The 12,659-nt window shown below is 45.5% G+C and overlaps 1 protein-coding gene across 2 annotated transcripts in view; it reads left to right on the top strand.

Moving 5' to 3' along the window:
- ITPR3 (inositol 1,4,5-trisphosphate receptor type 3) overlaps positions 1-12,659 on the top strand; it is a 107,180-nt gene that overhangs the window by 81,003 nt on the left and 13,518 nt on the right. For both annotated transcript variants that reach the window (XM_081195791.1, XM_081195792.1), the window contains exons 34-47: positions 576-696; positions 1,034-1,218; positions 1,845-1,993; positions 2,335-2,443; positions 3,208-3,298; positions 4,011-4,180; positions 5,450-5,624; positions 6,413-6,597; positions 6,718-6,918; positions 7,115-7,225; positions 7,602-7,697; positions 9,351-9,452; positions 10,256-10,342; positions 12,276-12,386. In XM_081195791.1, the coding sequence (XP_081051917.1) occupies positions 576-696; positions 1,034-1,218; positions 1,845-1,993; positions 2,335-2,443; positions 3,208-3,298; positions 4,011-4,180; positions 5,450-5,624; positions 6,413-6,597; positions 6,718-6,918; positions 7,115-7,225; positions 7,602-7,697; positions 9,351-9,452; positions 10,256-10,342; positions 12,276-12,386 (1,893 nt within the window). The remainder of the gene's footprint in view (positions 1-575; positions 697-1,033; positions 1,219-1,844; positions 1,994-2,334; positions 2,444-3,207; positions 3,299-4,010; positions 4,181-5,449; positions 5,625-6,412; positions 6,598-6,717; positions 6,919-7,114; positions 7,226-7,601; positions 7,698-9,350; positions 9,453-10,255; positions 10,343-12,275; positions 12,387-12,659) is intronic.

Here is a 12,659-nt window from a genome sequence, read left to right as displayed (position 1 = left end):
AGATGTCAAGGAAATAAACAACTATATGACTTTTAGAAGACATTTGAAGGCAGCCCTGTTTAGGGAAGTTTTTAATGTTTGATGTTTTATTGTGTTTTTAATATTCTGTTGGGAGCTGCCCAGAGTGGCTGGGGAAATCCAGCCAGATGGCCACAATATGTATGTATGTATGTATGTATGTATGTATGTATGTATGTATGTATAAATAAATAATTTCCCTTTTCGCCTGACCTTTTCCTTAATCCAATTTGTCCCCCCCCCCACCCACTGCTGCTAGCTTCGTGGGGCAAATATACTTTTTATGTTTCCCTCTATGAGTTAAACTGCTATTTTGCAATTTTGATTTGGGAAAATGGTATGGGGGGAAAGGGTTAACCCTTCCCCAGTACCACAGCCCTAATCCTGTTCAGGCCTCCCCAGCTGCTGTTACATTCTCTTAAAAACTCCAGGATCTGTGGATCACCTATAGTCTAATCTCATGGTCCCCTCCTCTCATTGTATCCAAACAGAAGCTGATACAGCAGTGTAAGCAATGTGCTGAAACATACCCCTTAAATGCCTCACCTCTCTTGCAGACCCACCAGACTATTGTGGTGCAGCTCCTCCAGTCTACCATGAGGCTCTTGGAGTGTCCTTGGCTGCAGCAGCAACACAAGGGCTCAGTGGAAGCTTGCATCCGCACGCTGGCTATGGTTGGTAAGGAACTGTCTTGGGCTGAGTGAGTCAGGGGGACTGTCTGGGCTTTGTTCCCTGAGGTCAACATGAGAAAAAGCCATCAGACCTACATCCTTCAGTGATCTGGTTTGGATGGACTACAAATCTTCTCTCCTTGCAGTTTAGGCACCTGAGATCTTGCATGGCTGAAATTCCTATCAGTGGCGGCCAACTGTGGTCTCCAACATGGGGTCTACTAGTTCTTCAAAGAAGGCTTGGCATGGGTGATCTGCCAGAACCAGGGCTGTGGGATATTACCCAGGTTCCCTGGGTGTACCTTGGAGCACCTTCCTTGTTTGTAAGCCTTCTCTCCTTTCAGCCAAGAGCCGCTCCATTGCGTTACCCATGGACCTTGATGCCCACGTCAGCTCCCAGCTGAACAGTGCCTCCATCAGCAATGCACAGAGGAATGCCTCCAACTACAAGACAGCCTCACGCACTTTCCCTCGGGTCTCTGCAACAACCAACCAGTGGGACTATAAAAACATCATTGAGAAGCTGCAGGTAGGGACTGAGAAGAGGTCTTGTTTGGAAGATATCCAGGGTGTGCTTCTCCCTAAGGAAGGGCTTAGGGTGCTCTTCTGTCAGAAATAAAAATCTGAACGCTACTCTGAGGAAACTCCCAATTCTGTGTGCCCAAAAGGTGACAGCCTTTCTGAAGCCTGCATAAATGGGAGCTCTGATCTTTCGTATACAGTGGTACCTCGGGTTACAGACGCTTCAGGTTACAGACTCTGCTAGCCCAGAAATATTACCTCGGGTTAAGAACTTTGCTTCAGGATGAGAACAGAAATTGTGCTCCGGCGGCGCGGCGGCAGCAGGAGGCCCCATTAGCTAAAATGGTGCTTCAGGTTCAGAACAGATTCAGGTTAAGAACAGAACTCCGGAGTGAATTAAGTACTTAACCCGAGGTACCACTGTACTTGATATCCTACCCTCTGGCTGTGCCCACACATTTTCAGGTTTCTCTTTGCAGGCTTCAGAACTAGAAACTTGCATCTTCCTTTTTCTACAAAAGCCAAGATATTCAGGATGCTGAATTCTGCGCTCAGTAACAAATGTCACGCTGCTGCAGCATAATCTCATCTAGCTGCATCTAGCTTTGCCCTGACGACACTGTGCTTTTCCAGGACATCATCAATTCCTTGGAGGAGCGCTTGCAGCCCCTGGTAGAAGCTGAACTTTCAGTCCTGGTGGACGTCTTGCACCGCCCAGAACTGCTTTTCATGGAAGGCACGGAAGCCTACCAGCGTTGTGAAAGTGGCGGTTTCCTTTCCAAGTAAGTGGGTCTTGGAAGTCATGCTAGCCACATGGCTCAGAAAGCTGTCTGTGGACAAACGCTGGCTCCCTTGGCCTGAAAGCGAGATGATTGCCGCAACCCCATAGTCGCCTTTGACTGGACTTAGCCACCCTTACCTATTTTACTTTTTACTCCTGGAAGGAGGAGATAAAAAGTGCTGGCATGAAAGAATTAAAGGCTTTGAGACTTGGTTGGCAAGACGGATGTGGCCTGTGGACTTGTCTATTTAGGAACAGGGTCCTTGGTATTTTGTAACATTCCTTATGGGTGGGTGTGCATACTGGTAGTGGAAATGAGAGGAATTCTTCTTGTGTTGCTAGATTGGTCCAGCACACCAAAGACCTGATGGAAAGTGAGGAGAAGCTTTGCATTAAGGTGCTGAGGACACTGCAGCAGATGCTGATGAAGAGGAACAAATATGGAGAGAGGGTGAGTGGCTGAGGAGGTTTGGGCTCACATATAAGGTACCTCCACAGCAAACTCGCTTTTTCAGTCTGTTTTCCCTGGTAGGCTTTCTGGGCAAAGAGCCAGGCCGTGTTCTGAGAGGATCCCCCTTCTTGGTAACAAGACATTGCATCTCTTAACTACACAAAAACTGTCCAGTCACTGCCCTTTCACAGAGTTTAACTCATTCATTGAGAGCCTGAATGAAATGGATCATTAATATTAAAGACTTAGGAGGAGTTCTGCTGGCTTAGACCAAAGGTCTATGCAGTCCAGCATCTTGTTCCTTACAGTGGTCAGCTTTCTTCCATACTTACCTACTGGAACCTTAGGATCCTCTTTGGAGGCCCTGCTCCAGGTACCTCCACTAAATGAAGTAAGGGAGTAATTCTCAGGGAGAGGGCCTTTTTGGTAGTGGCACCACTGTTAATGGATCAGCTTTTCAAATGAGGTTGCTTGGCATCATCTTTGTTAACTTCTGAGTGCCAGGTGGATGGATACCTTTCTATTTACCTAAGCCTCCTAAACCAGTTATTGGGCCTCTCAGTTTTTAAATCCATGTTTTTAATCTGTGTATTTTCAACATTTGTTTAATTTTGACTTTGTGCTTTTATGCTTTATATTTCTTTCCTTTCTCCCCCCCCCTTTTTTTACTGTAAACCACCCAGATAACTTTGTGTTATGGTTTGAAATACAAAAGATAATGATGATCATGATGAGCAGTTCCTCCCACTTCTTTCTCATGCCAGGGCAACACACTGAGGAAAATGCTTTTGTCTAATTATCTGCAAACCAAGAGGTCTGGCTCCAAAGGGGAGATTGTTGACCCTTCTGGAACTGGTAAGTGGTCTGCAGTTCAGGCTTTCATCTTCCTCATTCTTGTGTCATTTTCTCCCCATCCCTTCTCTGAGTCCCTCAAATCCATCTTCTGCCACTCAGGTGTGCAGGACACAGATATAGGATTGGCTTTTCAGATGTTCTTGAAGGTGCACATGTTGGTTGCATCCAGCTTACTGTGAGCCAGACTCCTGGTCCATCTAGCTCAGGGTTTCCTGGTGCAGACTAGCAGTGGCCCTCTCATGGTTTCAGCCCTGCCATGGCTTGGATCTGGGGCTTTCTATGTGCAGGAGATGTGCTCTGCCACTGAGCCTTGGGCCTTACCTTCCGCTTTTCAAAGCTATCACTGTGAACCAGGGGGCTGTTTAGTATCCCTGGCCAAGCAGAGAGAAAACTGATGGATAGAGGAGCCAAGGTAGCAAATACTATTTGCAAATACAAATTATTCACCATCACCAGCTACTTAAGCTGATATGTAGCCCTTAATACAGTTTAATCGCATCAATGGTTTTTGCATCTTTTTGTGCTTGATTGGGCCAAAGTCACATAAACTGCCCGAGGGTAGTAATTAAACGGAGCACCGTATTTTTCCATGTCTGAGGGTGACACATTAACTATTGAATTAGCCTTCCTCCCTGTATTAGTTAAGTTATGATTTTTAAGCTGTTCAGCTGCCTCCATCTCCCTCTTCCCCTAATGTTCTTTTTGCCTACAGGCCAAGATCAGGATTGGTCAGTCATTGCTGCCATTCAGTGCCGGCTGGACAGAGAAGGGGCCACCAAGCTGGTGTCTGACCTCATCATGAACACCAAGAATGAGAAGATTTTTCAGGAAAGCATCCGCCTGGCCATACGACTGCTGGACGGGGGCAACACAGAGATACAGGTTTGTGTCTGCTGCGACAGCTTCCACTTAAGTTCAGATAACTACCCAAGTGCTCACTTTTTGCCTAGTGTAAATTCAGTTTAACTTCTAATGCCATACTGTGACTGTGGGGTACATATCTCAACCGTGGCAGGGACAGAGCTACCAAATTTGACTGTCCCATGGTGTAATGTGATCCTGCGGCAACGACTTTGGGTGCCCCAGCAAGTGAGTACAAAACATGTTTGGTGGAATTAACCCTTAAAAAATAATAATATTACATCAGTTGGTTGACTATATGAGTTGTAAGACATCTAGCCAGATTTCTTTAAAATCATACCCTTGAGATGCCTAACTGTAGTGCAGTGGTACCTCTAGTTATGAACACGATCCATTTGGGGTGCTGTTTGCACCTTGAAAAGTCCATAAGTAGAGCATCGCTACTGCGCGTAGTGTGCAGATTGTTTCTGCGTGTGCGGCGAACCCAGAAGTAAACACTTCCGGGTTTGCCGCGTTCATAACCTGAAAGTTACGTAACCAGAGCAGTACATAACTAGAGGTATGACTGTAATAGATTTTTTAAAACAACTTTTGCTCCCTCTACTGTGCATCTTTAAAATAGCATGTTGTGATGTTGTGACAACATTTCACTTTACCGTTAACATTCCTTTATTTTAGAAACCTAATCTAGGCATAACTAACTTTGAAATACACATATCCAACTTTGTTCTAATTTAAGCTTTTCTAAAAGTTTTTGAAAAGCTGATGGGAGTATAATTTTCCTCCACTATATCATGAATCATAAATCTTGTAAGATTTTAACTTCCCTACCTCTCAGGGAAATTGTTGATGAAGCGTGATGTCATATTATATATCTGATGGTGCAGATCAAACCATGGACTTCCTCTGTTGAGTATCCTTCCTTCCATTGTGGTCATTATCCTTTTCCTTCTTGATACAATCTGGAAAATGTTAATTAGTATGAGTCTGGCTTGTGGAAATCTGCAGGATAGGAATTTTGTGTTGTGACCATCAGATCCCAATTGTAATATGAAACCTGAACTGCCTGTCAGAAGACCTTGTGATTGCTAAAGGTAATTCAGATGGCCTTGGAAGAAATGGTCGGTCCTAGCAGGATAAGAACTTAACAGGAGCCCCACTGGATCAGGCCAAAGGCCCATTAATCCAACACCCTGCTCTTTTGCAACGGCTTCCCAAATGCTTATCGGAAGCCTGAAAGAAGGACTAAGTGTCTAACTACTGTCCCTGTTCCTCCCACCCTTTCTGAAGAAATCATTTTATAACTTGATGACGGGTGACAAGAAGTCAGAAAAGTTCTTTAAAGTTCTGCATGACCGGATGAAGAAAGCTCAGCAGGAAGTCAAGTCTACAGTGACTGTGAACATGAGCGATATTGGCAACAAACCTCGTGAGGACAAAGACTCCCCAGACCATACCAGCAAAGGTATGTGGAAACCCAGTTTATTCTGGGCTCACCAGAGCCTGTGACAGCAGAGAGGAGCCTGTGGTTTATGGGTCACATGTAACCCTCAACCTCATGTGGATGACGAGGAGAGAGACAGAGAGATAGAAGTGCCCCAACCACTTTTTGCTCTACCCCGCTCCCCCACACGCTGACTTTGGCCCTGCCCATCACCAGCAAGCATTCCCCCATAGATTACTCCTGAAGGAATGCAGCCCTCCATGGGAAAATAAAGGTTCCTTGCACTGAGAAACAGTATGGGTGCTAATTTTTTATCTCCATCCATCTTTAAGCCAGCTCCCTCAGCGTTCTGCAAATGTAGGGTTAACTTGGTCCTTAATAAACTAAAGCTCCAGGAAACACCCAGCTTAGGTGAAAGGCTGTCTGTCATCCAGGCTGGCAATAACTATATTAGGGAAACACCTAATTACTGGGGGCAGGGATCCTTGGTGTGTATCACTGTTGCCAGCCTAAACCACATGGTATTTCAGCTTCCTGGTAGGAGCCATGCTCCAGGACAGCAAATGGGTGAGCCTTCTGTCAGTACGTTACAAAGTCTTCAGTGGCCGGGTCTTCCAGAGTGTCAAAAAGGGGACATCACTTGAGCTGCTGGGTGATGCTTACAGGAAGGGAGAGGCTCAGTGGAACAAAGGGGGATGCCTGTTGGGGGTTCTTTTTCTGAAGAGTCAGACAGACTGGCTTTAGGCCTTCCAGACAGGTTGCCACAGCTCATACGCTAAGCCAGTAACCAAGTGTTGATTTCCTTGCAGAACGAGTCACATCTTTCATGCTGCCCAGCGCCCCATCCCGTTATCCAATGGGCGTAGGGCTCCGGACTGGCCATGATGCAAGGGATAGAAGCCAAAGCAATGAAATGGGTGTGTCCGTCTTGATCATGGAGCCAATTCTTCGCTTCCTGCAGCTGCTGTGTGAGAATCACAACCGGGATCTCCAGGTGGGCATCTTGCACTGAAATGGGTCCCTTTTGCTGCATATCTCATATCCAAGTGATGTCTGCTGTTGAAAAGATGCCTGCCACGGAGATGCCTCTTAAACTCTGCTCTTGGTTTCACAGAACTTCCTCCGCTGTCAGAACAATAAAACCAACTACAATCTGGTGTGTGAAACCCTGCAGTTTCTGGATATTATGTGTGGTAGTACCACAGGACGGCTGGGCTTGTTGGGCCTCTACATCAATGAATACAATGTGGCCCTCATCACCCAGACTCTGGAGACACTGACAGAATATTGCCAGGGACCCTGTCATGAGAACCAGGTAACCCCAACTGACTTGTGGATAAAATCGCATTGCTTCATCATCCAGTGAAATCGTGAGTTCAGCTTGATTCACACACTCAGAATATGGAGATGCTGGATAGAGCATCAATTTTTATGTCTCAGCATTTGAATAGGAGGAGAGATTTTGAGTCGGCTGTGAGCCAGTTGAGTAACTCGCTTGTATTAACCCACAGAGCTGCATTGTGACCCATGAGTCAAACGGCATAGACATCATCACAGCCCTGATCCTCAATGACATCAGCCCCCTCTGCAAGTACCGAATGGACTTGGTTCTTCAGCTAAAGGTAGATGGCTTGGCTGGAAATGTGGTGATGGGAGATATGGGATGGCAAGAGATGCTTCATGTTGGGGGTAGACTTCCTGCATGCAATTATTTCATGGTCAGACTAGAACGTATTTGAATGTGATCATTCTAGCTCTTTGTGCCAAAACAGGGTTTTGCATGCACCAAACTTCGTCCACTTCCTGCCTCTCAAATACTGCCCACCCAATCATAGTGTGTGTTGGTTCCTCCTTGCTCTCCCTCATCCCTTTGGAATCCTGATTTCTCTTGTAGCTTTGATGGAGGATTGATCCTCTGCAGAGTGAGTGCGCTCTGGATACATGGTGTGTTGAAACCATCTATCTTTACTGCAGTATCTTTTGTTTGTTTGTTATTAGGACAATGCCTCCAAGCTTTTGCTGGCCCTGATGGAGAGCAGGCATGACAGTGAGAATGCCGAGCGGATTCTCATCAGCCTTCGGCCTCAGGAATTGGTAAGAAGGTTGAGGGGGCTGGGATAGCTCTGTGTGGTTTTTCCTGCTTTTGAGAGATCTCTTGCACTTCAAATCATTATTGAAATAAAGGGGACCTGGAATTGTGTGGAGCACAATTGGGATATAGGACACCCACCCATTAAGCAGCTTCTCATCCTCCTCTTTATCAGCTTTGCAGTTCCCTCTTGACAGAGCCTTGTAGAAATATAACCTGTTTTACTTCACGTACGTGGAATCCATTTGCTCCTAAGTAACTGGTCTTAGTCTGCACCATGTTAGTGTTGGAAATCAAGCCTTATCAGGAGAAACTGGCCACTCTCCAGGCACCCGGCTTGATCTCCTTGTCGACCTCCCTGTCTGCGTTTCCCGGCAGGATACAGGCTAGGTTGCGATCGGCGATCCTCCTCAGCGTGAGAAGGACACACCACTCTTCCCTGCTCCCCCCAGGGAGGGGAAAGAGACAGACAGAAATATATTTACATGTCTTTATTTCTGTCCTTGCAGCGTTACAGAGAAACGCGCCTGCTCTCTTCAAACTCTAACAGCAGAGAGACAAACTCCACCTCCTGTACTTCCTGTACAGGTCAAATTACACTCTGAGCTAATTCCGGTGCTCAGCACTGTGAATAGACTGTCCCTTTGTTCCCACGGTACAGTCCCAACATTCCCACCATGTTTTGCTTTCCAGCTAGCTGCAGCTCGCTGCCGCATTGCATCTTTTCTGTAACAGTTAGATGGGTAGCATCTCTGAGCACTCTTCAGACAATATGCCAGCTACCTTGCTCCTTGGCAAATTCAGCAGAGGGACCAAGAGAATAATAGATTATAGCAGGGGTGTGGAACATTTTTCAGGCTGAGGACTGCATTTCCTTGCTGGCAACATTTTGGAAGCCTCATGCCAATGGTGGGTAGAGTTTGAGGCAGGAGTAGGCAGAGCAATGGATGTGACTCTGCAAAAGCCCAAGGTTTCTGTACCCACTTATCTCCATCTTCCAACAAGACAAGCCACACACTCTGTCCCAGTTCCAAGAACACATTCCAGCCAGGCAAAAGCCCTCAAAGAGGGTGTGAAGCAGGGTCTGTGAGGGACATGGCATGGAAACAGGGGAAGTGACCTGAGGAGAGTGGACATGGCCTTGGGAGATCCCTCACACCCAGTAAATAGGCCTGGAAGGGTCTTCATCAGCTCACAAGCCTGAGGTTTGCCCAGAGACCATAATACAGTAAGGTCAAAATTGAGACACTAGCTGGTCAGTTGACGAGCATTTGCCTTGCTGCCCTTTGGTTTCCATACTACTTGGAAACATTTGGCAAAGACTAGAATGGAATAAGGGGTTGGTGAGGTGGGTTGGAATTTGTGGACTCTAAGATGGGGCAGCTATGTGGGAGGGAAAAAGACTCAGGGCATTATTTTCAACCCTTCTGGATTCTGAGATTTTTAGTCCATTTCTCTACAAGAGCTAGTAACAGGAAAGCTGTGCATTTTCTTATTAAAAATGAAAGCTGTGATTCTCAGGATACCAAATTCTTCACAGAATAGCAGATTCTCTGCTCATATGGCAAGCCTACCTGTTTACTATTCTATTGCTATAGCCTTGCCTATAGCAGATTCCTGCTTTAGTGACCAGGACTTATGTGTCAAATATTTCACAGGTTGATGTCATTAAGAAAGCCTATGTTCAAGAAGAAGAGTGTGAGAACTCTGATGTTTCTCCTCGGGAAGTTGGACACAACATCTACATTTTAGCCCTACAGGTATCCTTTGTACGAATGCTTTACTGCTTGATAAAGATTCCTTTCCCTTTTCCTAGGCACTGGTGCCCTTGAGGATGAAGGGTGGATTAGAAAGGGTTACTCTTCCCACATTCTCCCCCCAGACCAATTAAAATAGTTTCTCAAGCACAACATTGGAAGATTTCAGCCTCAGTTGATAGGTGGATGGAGCTGCAGTCTTGACCCGCATGCAATACAACACACTTCCAACGGAAAGAAATAGACATCTGGGGTTTTGTTCTCTCTTCAAACTCAAATCTGCTTTAACCTTCAGTTTTTATTCCTTCTTTCTCCACACAAACCAAGATCAAGGAAGTACATTGTTGTGTGTGTGTGTGTGTGTGTACCATACTCTCATCCCACAGCTCCATATAAACCTTTAAATGGGGAGGAGGAAGCAATGGTACAACTGATGGGCAGAGCAATTAAAAAACCCAATCTGCTGTGCTGGAGGGAGTTTAGATGTGATGGAGGTATCCCTCCACCCAGCCCGGCTTGGCTCTCCTAACCTTTGCTATGGAGGTTGCTCCATCATTGGTGGGAAAGCCCTGCCAGCAAGGAGCATCCCAATGTTCCTGTCCAAATGATGGGCACCAGCGCTACTTTTGGTTGAACTGGTGATGTGCATTCTGAAAGGATGCACTGATGCAAAGACTTTTTTTTTAATGATTGTAACTGAGTGACATCAGGCTTCAAAGCAAACAAGCTTTCACCTATCCACAAATGACTTTGTAGTCAGCTGTTAGGCTCTGGCAATTCAGTGTTTGTTTTCTTTACGTTTTCAGCTGTCTCGGCACAACAAGCAGCTCCAGCATCTCTTAAAACCTGTGAAACGAATTCAGGAGGAGGAGGAGGAAGGGATCTCTTCTATGGTATGTGTATGCTCCCTATTGAAACAGGAAGGTGCTTAGGAAATACTGCTGATATATTGCGTCAGTCCTGGTAAGGGACAGTTCTGCAGCTGTTTCCCATAATTTAATTTTTCATCTGTTTACATTTTCCCATGAGGTGAAATGTGGAGATGGTGAAGCTACACAAGCCTTCAATGATCCAAATCCATAAGGATGTTAACTAAGGACATTGCTACTTTGTCAGTTTATAAAGGATTTTATTAAAACACTGTTGTAATGCTTTTGAGATGTTTTGTGCTAGTGAAACCAAAGGCTGTGATTGAGAAACATTTATGCCATGGAATGTTCACAAGCATTTATTTTTTTTAACTGCGGAGGTAGTGAAGCTGTCTACATCAGCATTTTGGCAAAGAGTCTGTTTGTGAGGGAAATCAAATAGTTTCAAGGATTAAAATTATGCACAGGCCCAAGGGCAATGTGGCTAAGGGAAGGAGGCAGAGTTGGCAGTGGACCAAAAAACAGAAACTTAAAGATAGGTAGAAGAGATGGAGGCTTTGGGAAAAGGTGGTCGAAGAAGAGAAGTAGATATGAAACAGAGCTGTGGGTTGCAGGCAAACTTCAAACATTACTGAGTGGCTGGATGGCTAGAGTATGACAGTTGGCTCTACTTACTCACTGTTGTGGAGGTACACACACATCAGAACAGGTTTGTGGACATATGCCTTATATTAGTGGCTATTTTTGTTGTATATATTATGATTTATATGGTGTTTTTACTGTTTGATTTTACTATTTGTTTTTGCTGTTTGACCCTGTTGAATTTGTTAGCTTCTCAGAATGACCCAATGTGCATGGTTAAGAGTCAGGGTAGCCAGAGGGTACAGGGAGGAATAGGCAATGGCTTAACAATAAAAGGTAAGAAAAGAAAAGAAAAAAGGTGAAGGACCGCTGGATGGTTAAGTCCAGTCAAAGGAGACTATAGGGTACGGAGCTCATCTTGCTTCAGGCCGAGGGGGCTGGCACTTGACCAGCTTTCTGGGTCATGTGGCCAGCATGACTTAACTGCTTCCGGTGCAACGGAACACCGTGACGGAAACCAGAGCACATGGAAATGCTGTTTACCTTTTCGCTGCAGTGGTACCTATTTATTTACTTGTGCTGCTATGCTTTCAAACTGCTAGGTTGGCAGGAGTTGCGGCAAAGCAATGCGAGCTCACCCCATTATGGGGATTCAAACCGCTGACCTTCTGATTGGCAAGCCCAAGAGGCTCCGTGGTTTAGACCACAGCACCACCTGCATCCCTGGGTTCATAATAGGTCACGGAGGCACAGAATGGAACAATGAAATGGCCTTACTTCTTGGCCTTCAGATCAAGAACAGGGGGGAAAGCTTTTGAGCGATAGTATGTTACACCAGAAGAGGAAAAAAGAACCCCATACACCAAAGTAGGAAATCTACTGGATGATTGTACAGCTTTGTGTTGCTTTCCTGAGGGCATAGTGGTCTCTGTATACACCTTCCCTCACCTCCCAGTAGTTCTTTATACAGCAGTGCAGGTGAGTTTTCCCTGTGGTACAACCAACGTTCCTTTTATTTTTCAGAGATAGCCACATTGACTGCTTGGCTGTGAGCTTGTTTGCTCACATTGCACAGTCTAAGACCACAATCATTACCCAGTTATAATTCAATTTCTGTGTGGGGATTTATGGGCACTGATTTGTAATTTACAGATTAGTGGTCTTTGGCTGTTAATTAGTGTGCTGAATTGAATGGCTGTCTCCCAGGGGAAGCGCAGGCCCTGTCCACCCTGACTATATATGCTCCCCTCACCCCCCAGAGCTTGTCATACCTAGTAAATACAAGGAAATGTATTGCTAATACATAGCTGAAGGAGATTCCCCCCGGGCCTTTACAAGCTGAGGATATAGTATTTCCCCCTTCTCTTTCTCACAGCTCATTCTACACAACAAACAGCTGACCCAGATGCTGAAATCAACAACTCCTGTCCAAGAGGAAGAGGAAGATCCACTAGCATATTATGAGAAGCACACATCCCAGATAGAGGTGGGGTTGACTTTTTTCATAGCTATCTCTACACGTTTTCAAATCTGCGTGTAATTAGAATTTTTTTGGGTCATGTCTGGTATCTGGATTTATCTATCAGATGACCTAAACGGTGTAACATACAGTTCTGCATTTCATTATCTAACAGCATGTGGATGACCTGCTCCGAAATCTCCATAAGAGGCTTATGAGGGGGCCTTGGATACTGTGATTCCCAGGCCTCCTCTGATTTGCCCTCACAAATGGCAAAAATGTACACCAGTTCTGAAGTTA

Source organism: Podarcis bocagei (genome assembly GCF_964188305.1).
Source record: "Podarcis bocagei genome assembly, chromosome: 5".
Taxonomy (NCBI): Eukaryota; Metazoa; Chordata; class Lepidosauria; order Squamata; family Lacertidae; genus Podarcis; species Podarcis bocagei.
Note: the sequence above shows the minus strand (reverse complement) of the source record. Positions and strands in the feature narration are given on the sequence as shown.